At 39.3% G+C, this 17,760-nt stretch overlaps 1 protein-coding gene across 1 annotated transcript; it reads left to right on the top strand.

Annotated features, from left to right (window-relative positions):
• Positions 1-1,839: 1,839 nt before the first annotated feature.
• On the top strand, positions 1,840-16,338 carry LOC140937502 (galactose-1-phosphate uridylyltransferase-like). Its single transcript, XM_073387061.1, has 15 exons — positions 1,840-2,220; positions 4,658-4,736; positions 4,852-4,900; positions 6,317-6,446; positions 6,694-6,750; positions 7,445-7,486; positions 7,721-7,801; positions 8,381-8,430; positions 9,263-9,345; positions 10,709-10,792; positions 11,464-11,497; positions 13,462-13,513; positions 14,112-14,177; positions 14,780-14,821; positions 15,492-16,338. The coding sequence occupies exons 1-15, from the start codon at positions 1,984-1,986 to the stop codon at positions 15,498-15,500; spliced, it is 1,095 nt and encodes a 364-aa protein (XP_073243162.1). The 5' UTR covers positions 1,840-1,983; the 3' UTR covers positions 15,501-16,338.
• The last annotated feature ends 1,422 nt before the right edge of the window (positions 16,339-17,760 follow it).

The following is a 17,760-nucleotide window of genomic DNA, read 5'->3' as shown; positions in this document are numbered from 1 at the left end:
TTTTTTTTTACCATTTTATTGAAACAAAAGCCTTAAGCACCGTTTATTTTTTTCACCTATTTACCGATTAACAGAGAGTTACAGACTGCTTTAAGTTAAAATAAAAAATAAAAACAATGAATACAACAACATAAAATTACTAATCAATATGTAAGATTACACAGGGATTGCCTAAATGTACGTAATAGCGAAGTAGATGCTATAATTTCTGGTGGAAGATTGTTCCACCATGCAGGGGTAAGAGTTCTTATAATAATCACATGTACAACGTAGTTGTTAAAATCGATGACTGAGAGACGAGAGCATGGTGTCCGAATTCTGCGCTGAAACTTGTCGTATTCGTAAGTGGCTAACCCATTACTCTGTTTGTACAGCATACAGAGACGTGCGTCAGATCGCCTGAGCTCTAGAGATCTCCATTTAAGAGAAGATGACATGTCAGTGACATAGGGCCATTTATACGAGGAAAAATAAGACGCGTCTTAAATAAGACGCGAACTGTACCATTTATACGAGCATGTCTTATCTAAGACGAGAACAGCTGGTATAAATGGTTCGCGTCTTATTTCTGTTCTTGACTCGTTTTCATGTGAATGTTGCCCGTAGCAACGGCAACCAACGTGGCGCGCCAAAAATTAACGCATGCGCACTATGCGTTCGCGTCTTATGTAAGACGCGAAGGTCTTTTATACGAAGTTTTTCTCGTCTTAGCTAAGACGCCTCTTATCTAGGAACAGGTGTTAAGGGCTGTTCTAAAATAAGACACGTCTTAGCTAAGCCGCGTCTTATTTTAGACGAAAAGTGCCATTTATACGGAAAGTTCGCGTCTTATTTACGCGTCCTATGTAAGACGCGTCTTATTTTACCTCGTATAATAAATGGCCCTATTGTCCAATCTGTCGTATTGCCCGAGTACCCAGCGAGCTGCCCAGCCTTGAATCATTTCCACCTGTTGTATGTTCTTAGCTACGTAAGGAGAGCATTTTAGTGGCATTTTTCGTGGAAAAAAATACTTTTTTTCAGAGATATAAAAAATACGAGTAATTTTTTTTCCGGAGTATCTTTTAGAGAAAACGAAGACAAACTCATAATTCAAAGTGGGGAGACTGGGGAAAAGTCCAGTATCTAAGCAATAGACCACACTTTCTATGGGTTTACCGGCGTGATAACCCACGCGGGATGTTGGGAGAACACAAGAAAAGCTTGTAAATCACGAGCCGAAGGCGCGTGATTGACAAGCTTTTCTCGTGTTCCCAAGTGGGTTATCACGCCGGTAAACCCATAGAAAGAGTGGTCCATTGTATAAAATAACTTTAAGTAAAACGGAGTTTTCTATGAGTTTATCGGCACAATAAACCATAGGTTTTTAACCAATCAGAACGCGTGCAGTATCTTAGTTATCTTATAAAAGATGATGAACAGATTAAGTGGTGATTTAGAGGATTTATTTTTGCTGTTTAAAATGTCATAAACTTGATTAAGTTGTTGTGGTACTACGTCAATACCATTTCGGTAGCGATAGCACCCTGTTAAAACGTTACAATTTATTAAAAATGCCTCTGTATGATGAGCATCATCGGAGCAATTTAGTGACTTTATTGAGGGTGACCGAGTATTTTAGTGGGAATATATGGAGCATTAAAGTGGAGCATTTTAGTGGGGAAACAAAAGCATAATGTACAAAGGCCTATCGGGGCCTATCCCTCGCGCTTGCGTGACCTTTGGCGAATTATCACGAGGTTCCGTGTGCACGTGTGTTCAACGGTCACGAGACTTGGTCGAGACTACCACATTACGGTACATTTTATTCACAAAATTAGCGGAAACTTCTTTAAGGGTACAGTCTTCGAATGCGAAGAAATATCTCACGAGAGCTGACTGGAAAAGTGGCATTGTTGTTATTGGCTGTCCGCACTGCTACTCAAAGATATTATAGGAGCATCGTAGAAACATCGAAACGAGGCCATCGAACTGAAAACAAAGATGGCGGACGAAAGCAACTCTCAAATGTTGAATTCTCAAAATGAGAAAAAAATATTTGACCCTACCGAGTATCAACACACAAGGTACAATCCGCTACGCGGTGACTGGATTCTTGTTTCTCCTCATCGAATGAAAAGACCTTGGAAAGGACAGGTTGAAAGACCGCAGGAAGATGAAATTCCGCGCTGGGACGCAAAAAACCCCTTATGTCCGAGAACAGTGCGCGCAAGTGGAAAGGCAAGTCTACGGATTAATACTATTTAGCTAATACAATATACATGTGTAGAATGGGACTTACTTTCACCTTGTGTTAAAGAGTAACGTGTTCTTGGTGATTTTTCTCAGAAAGCCCACTGGGCATGTGCTATTACATTTAGTACCCCCCCCCCCCCCCCCCCCCCCCGCTGGTTGAGGTACATACCTTTTGGATGAAATAAAATTGCATTCACTCCTGAATATGGTTTACCCCTGAAGAAAATGGGTCTACACCTGAAGAATTTCATGAAAATTAAAGCTCTGGATACCCCAGACAAAATACTCAATTTTTATGGCTTATCCATTATACATACACTTTACATACACTTTATTGATGCTCCCTAAGTGGGCTTTTCAGCTCAATAGAATAAAAAAAAAAAAAAAAAATACAAATATATAAATTAATTGAGAATGTAAATACAATAATATTATAATTACAAAATATATATCAATAATATAATAAAATATAATATAATAATAATAATATATCAACTTAATAAAACATTTGCAAGATGACGTCTAAAATTCCTGGGGCATTTTAAGGACTTAATGTTATCATTCAAGGAGTTCCAGAGTTTGGCTCCTCTGAAAGCAAAGGAGCGCTGCCCTGTTGACAGGCGACATAAAGGTATATCCAAAGCACCAGATGATCGAGTTTGTCTATTATGGACTTGAGAACGTGATTTAAACATATCAGCAAGATAGTCTGGAACAAGCTTGTTAATACATTTGTGCATCATAGTAGCGTCATTTAGAATGAGTTTCTCTCTAATAGGAAGCCATTTCAATGATCGCAACCCATCCGAAATATGGTCATACTTTCTTAGTCCATTGGTCCGGAGTGGGGGGGGGGGGGGGGGGGGGGGACGGATGTCAAATGTGATAGCTGCATATTGCATAAATATAACTCAGATTTTTGAATCTTGCTGGTTTGCACGTGACTTCACTGTGGCCAGATCCCTTGGTGAACAACAAAAGCATTTCTCTCTGCTGGGAACAAGCTAGTCTGCTACACAGCCGTTTTTAGTGTCGTCATGCAACAATCCTCCCCACAAACGTCTGCTGAGAACTGAAAAACATTCCTTTCCCTCTGTGTTTGTGATCTGACGAAGAAACCAATCATGTATGAGAAACTTGACAATATGTGACCTGCAGGGCGCTAGGATGCCAACACTCTCAATTATCGATGAGCGATTTCCCAAAACTATACATGGAAACGTTGTAAGCACATCCATGTCATGCATCACATTTGCTCAACTTGCTTGCTGCTGCTGCTTATCTCATAAATTTTGAATAGGACTATGAGAAAATGGGAGCTGAATTCTTACTGGTTAACTCCGGGAAAGGAATGTGGTTCGATTTTCAGCAGCCGTTTGTGGGGAGAAACATTGCGTGATGACACTAAAAACTGCTGTTTTGCAGACTAGGAACAAGCCTGCAAATGCAGCTGTCTCTCCTCACTCCAACCCACTAGGGACATTTGTAAGAGAGATGGCAGTGCCTTAATGACAGAAATGCCATAGTAATAACATGTATATTCTCCGTAGTGTTTGCAATAATGTCATCAAACGACAAACGTGGTCCCAGGGGTGGATCCAGGAAATTCAGAAACGGGCAGCTCAGACACTTGCCAGCTACATAATTACCATATATTTTACTGAGAATTATTAAAAAACGATACAAAAATTTCACAGACAGAGGGGTGGCTGTGGTCTACTCAGCCAACCCCTTAATCCCCCCATGGGTCCATCTCATTTGGTAGATGTCTGTCAGCAATGTGCTATGAAAGTGTTCCTCAGTTTGGCTCTTTACCATATAAACCTTGTTTTTTTTTTTTTTTTTTCCTGAAGTCTTACCTTTGGAATGATGTTACACCAAGACAACCCACAATAACTTGTGTGCTTTCTTTGCCAATGGCTCAAAAACTAATTTCAACTTTGTACTTTGGCCATTAGCCCAACTGAGCTTGCAGGCAAACTTGCAATCCACATTTAAAGATTAAACAGGGCAATGAAACAAAGTAGAAAAGAAGAAAGAAGTGGGGGTTTTAATGAAAGGATATTTGCAGCTTGTCATCTATTCAGTTCCTAGTCCTGCCCATCAAAGCTTAACTTGGTTGGTGATCTTAAAACTGAGTTTTGTGAGGGCTTGGAAGACACATATTCACAGTCTGTGATTAATCATGGGGGTACTTCCTAACATGTAAATATTATTCTATTCCCTGGCTTATTCTTCACAACCTGCTAGCACTGACAAAATTTCAAAGAGGTTTGCAAAGTATCCATGACTGATAAATGTCACTCAGGACTGTACATGGTGCACCAACTTAACTGTTTTGGAAGTACAAATTTGTAATTGTATGCAATCTCATTTTAAATGTTTTCAACTAAAATATTTATTGCTTTTTAATTTATTGAAGGAGAACCCAGACTATGAAAGCACTTATGTATTTGAGAATGACTTTCCTGCCTTACTTCAAGAGGAGGCCCCATCGCCAGGTATGTTATTTCTGTTTTAGTTAACAAGTCTGCCCTCAAAGTCTTGATCAAAACCAGGATAAGTTGATAAAGAAACCAAAATTGTTTGTAGGCATTAACCCTTGTTTATTGTCAGGTGCATCTACTCATCCATTACTCAAGTGTGAGCCAGCTCAAGGAACTTGGTAAGATTACATTTGAATCAAATTTATATTATTATTATTATTATTATTATTAAATTATTATCATTATTATTATCATTGTTATTATTATTATTATTATTACTAAGAATTATTATAAGCTATATTATGTTAACAGCCTTCACTGATTACACATCTCTTAAGCAGGGATGTGGCCAGCCTATATACCCAATCAGCCTAGTCTACAATTATTTCCCACTAAGTGTAACTTAACTTTGGTAATTTGACTAAGTTTGTAGACTAATGTTCCTAAAGTCCCCAGTTATTCATGGTCAGCAATAGTAAGGGCTAGGAGACAAAGGAAATTGAGAATCAACCTAGGTGAAACAATTTTCACCTAAATGTCATTTTGAGCTACAGTGTACAACGTAAATGAGAAAGAAGCAGCAACATAAATTTTGTTAACCCATTCGCCCCTGAACCGCCTGTAACCGCCCAAGCGGATCCACGTCCTTTCTACCCTTTGTGACGTCATCAGTTTTAACGGTCAAGGACAACTTTGTCCACTAACTTGTGCAGAGTGAAGAGATCTTTCAAACCATACCAGAATGAGCACAATTCAGTCAAGGACACCGGAGAAAGAAGCAAAAAACCATGTGACATTGACCTGAAAGTCTCAATGAAAATCTTGTTCCATTGTTCACCTACCTTTCCTTTCACCTAATCCAAAGATCCCAAAAGCTTTCCTAAAAACTCTTCCCACCAAAACGAAGCCTACAAAATGCCCAGCAAGAGAAAAAAAAATGAGGCAAGAAAAGCGAAAAAAGAGGGGAGGAGAGAAAGCGAAAAGTAAAAGTCAAGACTGCTGTGTCACTTTTAAACCCAAAAACTATCACGAAATTTTGCTTTCTGTGCATGCCCAAACTTCGCAAGCTGATATTTTGCATCTGGATAAGAAGGCCGCGACGTGTGCGACCTGTAAACTGGTTTGTGGTAAGTTTTAGCTCTTTATAGCATGACAGTGACCAGAAAACCACTCGACTAGCTTCAAAACGCGTTTTTTGGGAAAATCTCCAGGAGCGAATGGGTTAAAGAACCCATGATTTTGTGAATGAAATCTGCCCTAGCCTGCTTGCAGAGCACTTCTTTCTGGCAGTGTATGAAATTGTATGTGTCTCTGGTATTTCTTGTAGCTGTTGTTTTTTTATGTTTTTGTGATATGCATGAACAATTTCATACCCAGCACATGCTAAAAACCATGCCAGAAAGAAATGCCCTGCTACGATCAGGGTAGATGACATCTTTGTTGTCAGCAGTATGTCACCATTCCTCTCAGATGTGCCCTTGAGGAACCAGGGCCACTGTTAAGAATGGTGAGTCCTTTAGGAAGGACATGTATGTATGTGTATGTACTATCCATACATTTCAAGGTTGAAATTATTCATTATTATTTATACTCAGCAGAGTGATGTGCTTTCATCCCTGGTCTGATGTCACTCTTCCTCTGATGTCTATTGAAGAAATTTTGGAGGTGATACGAGAATGGATCAGACAGTTCCAGGAGCTAAGCAAAACATATCGCTGGGTTCAGGTAGTTTTTAATCTCTCATCTCTCTTTGAATGATTGCCCAATCATGTTAAATAAACAGCAATAAATTTTCAATTTTGTAAAAATGAAACCTACCTGATTTGGTCTATCTGATTAGCCCTGCTGTTTGTGGGTCAAGCAGTTTGTGAAATTTTTTTCATTTTATTGTTGAAAATTATAAACTTGAAACTTAAACTTGACCTTGATTGATAGTGAGAATTTCACAGATTAACACTTCATCTATTGGTAGATATTTGAAAATAAAGGTGCTGCCATGGGATGTTCGAATCCTCATCCACATTGTCAGGTAAGTCACACTGCTAGTGTTAGTGTCACTATACTGTATAATTTATTGATTTAATGATAATTGATACTTTTTCATTGCTACAATACTCATCAGCCCAAACAAAATGTTTTTTCAATGAGATTAGTGGGCAGGATAAATATAGTAGCAGGTGGCAAAGGTCAAATTTATGTGGTTTTAATATAAATTTGATATTACATGTACTCAACCTAAGTGTTAAGGCAGCAAATATTTCATTGGAATCAGCAATTGAAGTACTGGCCACCAGCCTACTCATTTTTACTGGGCTGCTCATTTAAACGGGTATAAAAAGGTAAATTAGAGACTTTACGAGACTGCGAGACCTTGGTTTCAAAATTTGAAACTGAGACTGTGCCCATGAACTCTGAAAAATAATCGACTCCTGAAGGCCAAACGGAAAGAGGAAACGACAAATCTGAGACTCCGAGACACGTCAGCAAAAAGAATTAGAGACTCCGAAATGCAAAAATCGTCTGAGAACAAGGCTTCAAAACCATTCAAAATGCTTCCAAAATTTCGAGATTGCGCCAGGATTTTATACCCCTATTTAAAGATAGTGAAATATCACATGTTGGACAAAAAAATATTCTGTAAAAGGATAAGTATTAGTACATGATGTACATTGTATATTTTCATGACTTCTAATTGCCAACTTTTGATTTCCAATTGTTTTTAGATTTGGGCAAGTTCCTATTTACCTAATGAACCGGCAGTAGAGGTGAGTATACAGCATGATATTTTACGGTATCGTCTTCTTGAAGTCAGAACAAGCAATTACAATCTGCAGGGACTTTCCTCTTCTTAGATTTGTCTCCTTTTGCCTTCTGCTCTCTCATGACTTCTCGTGACTTCCCAAAATGGAGAGCTTGCTTGCAGGCTTCGTACATTAAGGTGGGAAATCTAACATGCAATTCATTTTGCATTTTTTTTCATCTTTTTACTTGTGTGGTAGGATCGTACCCAGAGGGAATATCTACAGAAACATGGAGTGCCGATGCTAGTTGAATATGCAAAACTGGAAGCAGAACTGAAGGTTAGTATGAGGAAAGTTAGCTGTTTTTCAATGATCATCTGATCTTAATGACTCCTGGCTAGGATGCCCTCTCGCAGAATCAGATCAACAAATAAGGCTAAACACAAGCCACAGAAGGTTGCACTAGTTGCAGTTGTAACCTGAGAAAACAGCCGACATTTCACGACGCCACCACTGGTTTCCCCGGGAAAAGACGTCTGAGAAACGAGGGCAGAAATTCCATACCGGGGAGACCCTGCTCCATACTGATGATGTTTCACTACCAAGATCTGATTGATTGAAAATTTGCTTCATCGAACAAGAAGCACTACCCAGATCTGTGTAGTCGGTTCTTTAACGTCATTTCGCGGGAAAACCTTTGGTGGCACCGCGAAATGTCGGCTGTTCTTTCAGGCAATTGCATTTGAAGCTAAACCCTCTTTGTGTTGAACTGAACAATAAAATAAGGTAGTTTTTTTGCAACGGTGTTTCTTCGTTCTTGGATAAGATTACGTGGAGCCATTGCTGGGCTAACCGCAGGCTAACAGTACGTCGCCAGTAGCATTACATTACATTTTCTTTAATTCAAATCTCTTATAGGTTCGAATTGTCGTGGAAAATGATGACTGGATTGTAGTCGTGCCTTACTGGTAAGTTCCTGTACATGTAGCCTCTGGTGACAGTATTGAAGTTTTTTGCAGAATGTCAAGAAAGCCAGGGATATTCGTTTAACCTTGGAAAAGGTTTCTGTTAGTGCTAGTCATTTGTTTTATCAGCCAAAAAAAAAAACCAACCAACCAAAACATGGACTCGCCATTTTGCTACCGTTTCGCTGTTTGTCGTTGATCGTCAACCCAGTTTCTGTTCCCCCTAGTTATCTAAAAATTTCGGCAGTCTTTTTGTAAGCTGGGAATTAGTTGCATGTACGCTAAACCAACCAAGAACCCTGCGCATTTGAGTCCGTTTGCTAAGCCAGTGAAATTCTTACACTGGTGTACTTGTTGCTTCAGTTTTGTTTATGTGTTACTATTTCAAGGTCAAACAAAAAGCACTGTAATCTAGAACTCAGTTTGAAGCTCGTTAGGTGGACTAAAGCACAATATAGCAAAGCGCGTGCATAAGATTCCTTATTCCATCGTGGAAACGAACTAAATGAAAGCATACACATAAGTTCAACGATCCAGGTTTTTCTTTTCTTGTGCTTAGCTTTGTGCTTGTATCTAAGTTTATTTTTCCTTGACACCAGACTCCCGTACTCATACTTGTGCTTGCATCGACAGTTTACATCAAACCTTTGATATCAATGTTATTCCCATACAATACGCAAAAGTCGTCATAAATGACTACATCCCTGAAATAGCTTCTCTTTTTCTGTTTGTTTTTCAACCTCGTTCCCAGGTTCTCTCTCCTGTAGGAGAGAACCCTGGGAACGAGGCTATTTGCTTTTTCTTTTTACTTTATCGCGTAATCGCTCTCTTCCAGGGCAACATGGCCTTATGAAGTCCTCCTTCTTCCAAGAAGACACGTACAACGATTATCAGATCTCACTTCAGAGGAACAAAGAAGTAAGGCATGATCGGTTGAGAGTGGCTGCACTAAGTGGAACACTTCCCCCCCCCCCCCCCCCCCAATATGACAACTCTATTAATACTACCCCACCCCTGTTAATACGCCCACGCCGTTAGTCGACCCCGTTAATACTACCACGGCACCCCGTGATTACGACTCCCCGTTGACACGACCACTCCGTTATGACGATTTTAAGTCATTTCCATATACTACGACCTCGTCATTAAATACAGGCATCCTGTTACAACTAGCAACGTGCACCTTTTGGATTCTTTAGTCGTTATTTTTTATAGGTTTTCACTGTTTTAACCTCTTGTAAGCGACGAGTATACAGCATGGGACCACACATGTAACTAAGTAATTGCATGCAATAAATTCTCTTCCTGAAAAGTAGATGTATCGGGACCTTTACTTGGAAAAAAACCCCTGTGGTTTGTATTTTGTGTAGTCATTTAAAGGAGCTGTGTCACCAGATTTATCAAAATTCTAACAGTATGAACTGCCACCGAATTAAATAAAACATACAAATAACCGCTCAAAGCAGGAATAAATGACACAACAAATACTAAAGAAGGCGCGGATGGACAAACTTGCAACTGTGGGTTTTTGAAAACTTGTTAGCCTAACGGTTTTTCAAAGCTCATTTTTGTTGTTTGTAACATACGATATAATACGTGGGACGAAAATTTGTTGGACAATAAGCTGTGGGTGCCGTATTTATTCGATTAACCGCCCTGGGCTGAGTTGCTCAAAGCATGGTTAGCTTTAACCATTGGTTAAGCAGTATCAAAACCAATACGTTGTCAAGGTATTAAACGCTGGTTAACGCTAACCATGCTTCGAGCAACTGGGCCCTGGGCGCTTATTAAATTTTTGGACCTTGAGAGTGGGCGCTTATTCGAATAAATACGGTAACTTATAAGCAATTTTTTCACTTACTTTAAGTTCTATAGCGCATAAGAAAGCGTAATTGGAAAAATTAACCCTTTAACGATATCCATACATTGTCAAGAGATTAGGTTATGAGAAGTAATAAAATGATCACCAAAGAGAAAATGCCTTGATCTTTTATTAAATTCTCTCAACACATTTTGTAAGGAAATGTATGGAGATCAGTTTGGAGAATTTGTATGTGGATATTGGGGCTTAAAGGGTTAACCGTGAATCAGTAGACATCCGTGACACAGTCCCTTTTAGGGTGGCTGGACTTTATCATGATGTAACGCCACTCCATTAATACGACAAACATTTCATGGCCCAGCAGTGGTCTTTATATTAACGAGTTTCTAGTTCACCCTTTATTATTTGATTGCCGCTCTTTTTCCAATTTCTACGTTTTTTTTTTAAATGTAATTCCAGGCCTTGCTGATATTATGAAGAGACTGCTTATTAAGTATGACAACTTATTCGAGGTGTCGTTTCCTTATTCCATGGGCTGGCATGGTAAGTAACAAGACATGTTTTTACTTAGCATTTTCCTCTACAGCGCGCGGGAGCAAAGGTAGCGCAGTGGTGAGGGAACTTGCCTCCCACCTGACCAATGTACCTCGGGTTCAAATCCTGGCTTCGACGCCATATGTGGGTTGAGATTGCTTTTGGTTCTCTCCCTCGCTCTAAGATGTGTTTCTTTGGATTCTTAATTACAATTAAAATTGTCTTTGCTACTTCGAGGTCACAAGACGTCTAGCAATGAGACTATTTAAGTGTTTTTATATTGAACATCCACAAACAGTATGAATAAATACTGTCATGTAGATAACGCTTTCAGCTCTTTGATGCTGGTGCCAGGTTTTTTTTCCTTTTCAGTGCACGAACACGAAGAATTCTGCTCTTTGTTTCAACCTCTTGTCCAACATGCTTTTTTAAACAACAATATGTAAACCAACAAGATTCTCCCCCGCTGTAGCCTACGTGGCAGGCGCTTGGAAGTTACATGCGAGAAAGAACGGGGTGCGCGACGAAGACGCGCGAGGGGAGAGGAAGCTCCTTGCGTGTCTCCCTCGCGCGCCCCTTTTTTCTTCAAGCACCTACTGTGCAGGCTATCCCCGCTGTGATTCTCTCTTTATGTTTTTAACAATTACACTTCATACTGCATTTTTCATTGCTTTTATCAGGAGCACCGACAGGCAAACAGGACACAGACTGCAGGTAAATGAATTTTATTAGACTGTTCACAGTCGCCTATTTTTCCGTAAAGTTTTTTTATTTTTATTTTTTATTTTTATAACAACTTTATTTGTAATAATCAATACAAAAAGGCTGCCATCAGGGAGGAACTGAATCCTCATGTAAGATGACCCCCTAAAAATATCTACAAAGCTATTAAGGAAATATAAGTCAGATAAAAAACTATTATAATGTAAGGAGAAATGTAAAAGATATCACTAAAATATATCTATTAATGATGGGGTTATTAAAAATTATCTAATTATCAAATTAAGTATGCAATCGCAACAATTTTATGTTCTTTCTTACTAGTTTAAAAAGTGTTCTCTTAAGCCCATTTTAAATTTTGACAATGAATCGGCACATATTAGAGAATCTGGTAACGAGTTCCATTTATCTATATATCTATGCCAGAAAGAGGGTTTCCAAATCTTCCTACTATTTCTTGATCTAGTGCTAGCAGGAGAGAAAGATAAATAATTGTCAAGCTTAACTCTCGAGAAACCATTAATAAACTTAAATAATGGTTAATAAACTTAAATAATGGTTTCTCGAGAGTTAACCTTGACAAGGTACGGTAAAATGAGCAACAAAAACGGGCAACTTGTTGAATAGCTACGGTGATTTTTTTACCTCTGCGTCCTGCGTCCCTGATGCATAAGAATCCTCTAGGACGTAAAATTGTTCATGGCATGCGTCCCCTAGGACGCAAAGATCGATCGATCTGAAGTTGTCTTTGTAGAAAATCCTGTTTGGTGTGATCTCTGTGTCTGTTCTTGTGGCTGTTGTTTAACGACGCACATCTTTTTTAGTCTTTTTTCTGTTTTACAATAGGAGGAGTAAATTTTTATTTCAGTAAACTGTAATACAGAGTTTTGAAGTCTGTCTTCATATTAACTATCTGGTTAGACAAAGACTCGAGCAGTTTTAATTTAGGACTCGTTGTCGTTTGAACTGGGACTCACCGTAACTATTTGTAACAAGTCACTGTCACTATGTTGCGCGCTTAACTACCCAAGAATAAATTTGCAGCAAATCTTTTCATGTGGAGCGTTTTACCCAAGGCAAACTTGTTTTGCATCAAGTCATGTAACTTCCGTGTATGGCGTGACTCCCGCGTAATTTTATCCAATCAGAAGTCTGTATTCACTCAACTTGCAACAACCTGATTAGTTCAGTACAAGGCAGGTTTGAACGTGGGTTGTAAAACGTGCAACATCGCTTTTTAACTCGTTCTGCTGCACTGTTGAAAAACAAGTTGACGTTTTTGTTGCCAGTTTTGCCGTAGCGTTGCCTCTTAGCAGAGGAATACCAGGGAAAATAGGTCTCTGCTTGCTGAAAAACCGTAGCGTAAGATCGTCGAGAACAAGCGCTACAGGCGGCCATTTTGACTGAGTGAACAATATGGGACAAAAGTGTTCACACACGTGGCCCCTTATTTGCGTAGTAGATATATCTATTCCCTCCCCCTGTAAACCCCACTCCCTCCCCCAAACCAATATTGTGTTTAAAGCTATCAAGTCTTTCTTCAAGTACAAACAATATTGATTCGCGGGTGGGGGTAAAGCTGTTGAGCTCAATTTGGGACATACTAAATAGTCAGATTCTGAAACCAATCTTTGTCACACAGTATTTTGCAAGAGAAAGAGCAAAACGTTGGATCCCTAGGGGCCGGGAACTGCCACAAATGTGTTTTTGGGGTATCTCTTGGAAATACTTGTTTACGTTAAGGAAAAAAACTACGACGACTGACAATGGAATGAAATTTTGCCGCGGTCGCCATTCAATACAGCTACTGATACTGAAACCACCGCATACTGCATGGCCACTTTTTCACGGTAAATATGTGAGTCGGATGCGTGGCTTTAAGGCGATCCTACTCAGGTTATTTGCTATGTGTTTCAACTAAGCGATTTGAAAATATTACTTATCTTTTTGTCTGGCAGTCACTGGCAGCTACACGCCCATTACTATCCCCCTTTACTTCGTTCTGCCACGGTAAGCTAGTTGCTATTGTTGTTGATTACCAGGGAATTTAATTAAGATACCACGGGGTCGAAAAATTTATTTGATAATGTAAATTTTGCCTCGTTCGGGAGAAAATTGCTTTTAGGTCTGATTCGGTTGATTGATTCGATGCGTCCTAGCTTTGACGCCTGACCCAAAAAGTTAATTTAGGTCGACCCAAGTTAGAGTTTGGTTCGTTGTATGAAAAGTTCGACGTTTGGCCTAGGCCTAAGGCACCCGATCTCTGCTTACATTTCAGAAAGCAACTCGTCGTCGGTGTTTTCGTGCGAGTGTATCCTTCTTTAAGTTTACTCTAACCCCCTAAAAAAAAAAAAAACCAACAACGTTGCTGGTGTTGTTTGCAACTTTTTATTGTTTCAAACAATCCACACGACCTAAAAATAACAGACAGGTTTAAATTGTTTTTCTTATTTACAATTTTAGTATAATTAACAAGTAAGCTATTCACAGACTTTGTGTCATTACACGAGGTAGAGAAACAATGGAACATGAAGTCTCCTACAAGGTTACCTTAACGGCAAGAGAGATGTTTTTTGTACCTAATAAAACGAATCCTTTGTTGTTGTAGGTAAAGAAATTTATGGTTGGTTATGAGATGTTAGCTCAGGCACAAAGAGACCTGACAGCAGAACAAGTGAGTAATAAGTTGAATGTGGGGAGTGAGTCGGATTATGACATTTACAGTGTATTTACCAGTCAAATCGAGACTTTAACATCCATCCGTCAACGGGCATACTTTTCGTCTCCATGCCCAGGAAGTATAGGTATGTTAATAGGGCTGGTTCACCATTTTTGCATTGTCCATGATAGAGAAGTGTGACGTCACAGAAGTAAAGTTTTATGACGTTATAGGATTGGTTGGTATATCCAAAAAGAACAAGATAGAAAAAGCCCCCCCCCCCCCCACCCCCTGTCAAAAATCAACTTGTTAGTGCAAATTAGCGGGGAGATCTAAGCACCGTATGAACTGATGACTTCATAAAAGTCCTTCTAAGATTGACATGGATCGTTTACGATCCACTTTCAAGATGGGCACGACCCAGCTTCACTCAGTTACAGAAACCTCACCGAAATCACTGTTCCTTTGTGTGCACAAAAACCTTATCCGGTATGGTTTACGTGCTGGCAAAAGAGCTATCCGTTACAGTGTAGGCACTTAGCCTTATTTTGTTTGTTTGTTTTTATATTTCAAAACAATATTCCCTTCACTAAGCGATGTTCTTTCTTGTTATTTAGGCAGCAGAAAAACTCAGGAACCTTCCAGATGTTCACTACAAGGTAAAATCAGATTCATAGTCCAAAATGACGTGAAAATGTTATAGTTTTCTCCGTGCTGATTGGCCCGCGAAGTCGGGTTTTGAGTGAAAGATTCTTTTGATTTCTGCAGATAAGATTGAGGGAACAGGGGCTAATTAAAATAGGGGCAAAAGAATAGTTTATTTCTGCCATTATGGAATAAGATGGAATAGTGCTCAATAAAGGCTCCCCATGCCTAACCCAGGGGATAAACTTGTCAAATACTTTGAGATTTTTTTCCCCTAATTTTGAAGAGCAAGGAACGCTGCCAATAGTTGTTGACGACTGTCTTACAAAATAATTGTTAACAGTAAAACTGCAATGTTTGTTACCGAGAACTTTTCAATAGAAAAATAGTTTTGCCATTGATTATTATCTTTTCCTCAAGTTTGTAATCGACAGCCTGCTTCACCGACTGGCTTTGTTTTCATACCATAACTTTCTGTTATCGACAACTAAATACTTAGTTAACAACAACTTACTGTAAAATCAAGATCCCTAGTGTCTGGCGTCCCAGAGAACGCCAACTCGCATTCCTAGTCCAATCAGAAAGTTCATATTCTCCTCTGTATTTCGAATTGTGTTATTTTCAAATACTTATAAGTTCTTTTGTCTATTTTTTTTTTGGCTAATTTGTTTATACATCTTTCAGAACAAATAAGATACAAGGCAAGGAAAGGCAAATGGACTCTCTGAATCAGAGATTCAATAACAGAAAAGCAAGACTTCTTGGTGCTTCAATATTGCGGGACGGTGCGGGGAATATCAATATATGATGGCGTTTTGTGTCCTTTTTATAAGAGTTCTTCGCGATTTAATATGAACAATTGTATGGATAATAAGCAAAGTGTTAAATTTACCAGCAGCCTGTCAAGGTTTTCAGTCAGTAAAGGAATGACAGTCTGATCGTCATTTTTGTCACCTCTAGATTTCCTTTTAAATTAAGAGCACTAGGTGTAGTGATTTAGGGTTAGGAGACAAGGAATATATCTGTATTTAGTAAAATCCAACTAGTGGTCTATTATCAATGCTGCGTTCTGATTGGTTGAGCTATCACTAGGCTATATGTTATAGCCCACTAGTAGCGAAAAGCGCTGGCTTTTTGGCGACAAAAGAGGATTGACGTCTAGCTTTAATTGGCTAGAGTTGTTTTGTCTCGATATTTTTGACCAACTAGTTGGATTTTTACTAAAACAATTATTCCGCTCGCTCTCATGGCCTCTGAGTCAATAGCCCATTCGGCCTTCGGCCTTATGGGCTATTGACTCAGAGCCCACTTGGAATCGAGGAATAATTGTTAAATATATTTTTTCATGTTTGTGTTACGTTACAGCCATTAGTGTTTTGGACAACCTGACCGGGACCCGGCCATTACGGACGCCTATCTCTTACGGACAGTTCTCTTGGTTCTAAAGATACAAAACTTTGTTATTATCTAGCTGATCTGTACTTCTATAATACACACACCTGTCTATTACAGACAGTTTTGTTTGTCCTAATCATGCCCAATTTATTCCGTTACCAGTCGCTTTGGAGACCGCGCTGACCTGGAAACTAGTTTTGCCACTTTGAAAAGCGTTTTGCTCAACCCGAAATAAAAAGTACGCGTGGGATTCACCATGATAATTTTTTGGGGTGATTTTTGCAGGCATGTCATCAAAACTTGAAAACGTTGGCCCAACCTTTTCAAGTTTCAGTCCATGTCCATCCTTGTCGTCCGTAGCAATAGACCACAGGAAACAGTTTAAATTTGCAAATCAGCCAAGAAATGGTATCTAATGCGCATGTGCATAAGCTGATAGTGTCCCTTTAAATTCCCGTACCTTGCATCAAGAGAGAAGTTTACAAATACACCCGCTTCGACCCTAGGCACGCACAGTGCCTGTGATATCGTGGGAAAAATACACTTCACTCCTGTTTTGCATCCTTCCCATAATGTCCTGCGTCTTTCTTTCAGCGCATTTGCGGGAGGCCTGGAGACAAGAAAGCTCAGCCATTCCTTTCTCTTGTTCTTAATTTGTTGTGAATGAATTGCCCTAGTGGTTTAAATTAATTTTAATACGGCCGTCAAGGTCAGATGTTTTTAATACAAAAATTAGAATAATTGTATGTTAAAATTATCTGTTGTTAGCTAGAGCACAAATATGATGGATAATAAATGGTATTTTTTTTTAATTAACAAGATTCTGTAGTACTTGAATATGTGAACCATTAACCAATAAGCCATTTGCATGATGGCGTCTTATTAGTGGAGCTTGCTTTAGCAGCGAGACTCAAGAAATGCAATTTTTTCTTTTTCTTTCTTTTTTTTTTTTCGTGTATGTGCGCCAAAAGGGGGCACATGGTCCCAGGTGAAGTAGAACTGGGCTGAGTTGCTCAAAGCATGGTTAGCTAACCAATACGTTGTCAAGGTATTAAACGCTGGTTAACGCTAACCATGCTTCGAGCAACTGGGCCCTGGAAGCGAGAAGCCTTCGTATAATACGTTAACTCGTTTAATGTCTTGAACTACGAAACATGCAAACCGAGTACAAGCGCAAGTGCTAGTGCGAGCGCCGCTAAAGAGCGCATGGTAAAAAATTATACAAGATGGAAATCACGTGACTAGTACTGAATTATGCATGTTATTCTACACCAGGGCCGGGTTGTTCAAAGCTGGGTTAAGATAACCCAGTGTTAGTTCGAAATCTGAATTCAGATATGAAAGCTTAACAAGCAAATTCAGTTTAATTCTTTTTGTCAACAATTTGATGATTGGCTACTCTAAAAAGAATAGAGAAAATTGTCCGAGAAAATGCTTTTGATAAAAAGAAAAAGAGACCCCGGGTTAAAATTTAACCCTAGGTTAGCGCTAATCGGCCTTCGAACAACTGGGCCCAGGCGTTCCTAGCGGAGACCGTGGAAACTGGGGATAAGAATCG

Source organism: Porites lutea, chromosome 5 (genome assembly GCF_958299795.1).
Source record: "Porites lutea chromosome 5, jaPorLute2.1, whole genome shotgun sequence".
NCBI classification, from domain to species: Eukaryota; Metazoa; Cnidaria; class Anthozoa; order Scleractinia; family Poritidae; genus Porites; species Porites lutea.
This window is presented reverse-complemented; position numbering and strand designations above follow the sequence as displayed.

Coding starts and splice junctions, on each gene's coding strand:
- LOC140937502 (XM_073387061.1), top strand. CDS start 1,984: ATGGCGGACGAAAGCAACTCTCAAATGTTGAATTCTCAAAATGAGAAA. Junction 6,447..6,693: donor AAACATATCGCTGGGTTCAG/GTAGTTTTTAAT, acceptor ATCTATTGGTAG/ATATTTGAAAATAAAGGTGC. Junction 6,751..7,444: donor ATCCTCATCCACATTGTCAG/GTAAGTCACACT, acceptor AATTGTTTTTAG/ATTTGGGCAAGTTCCTATTT.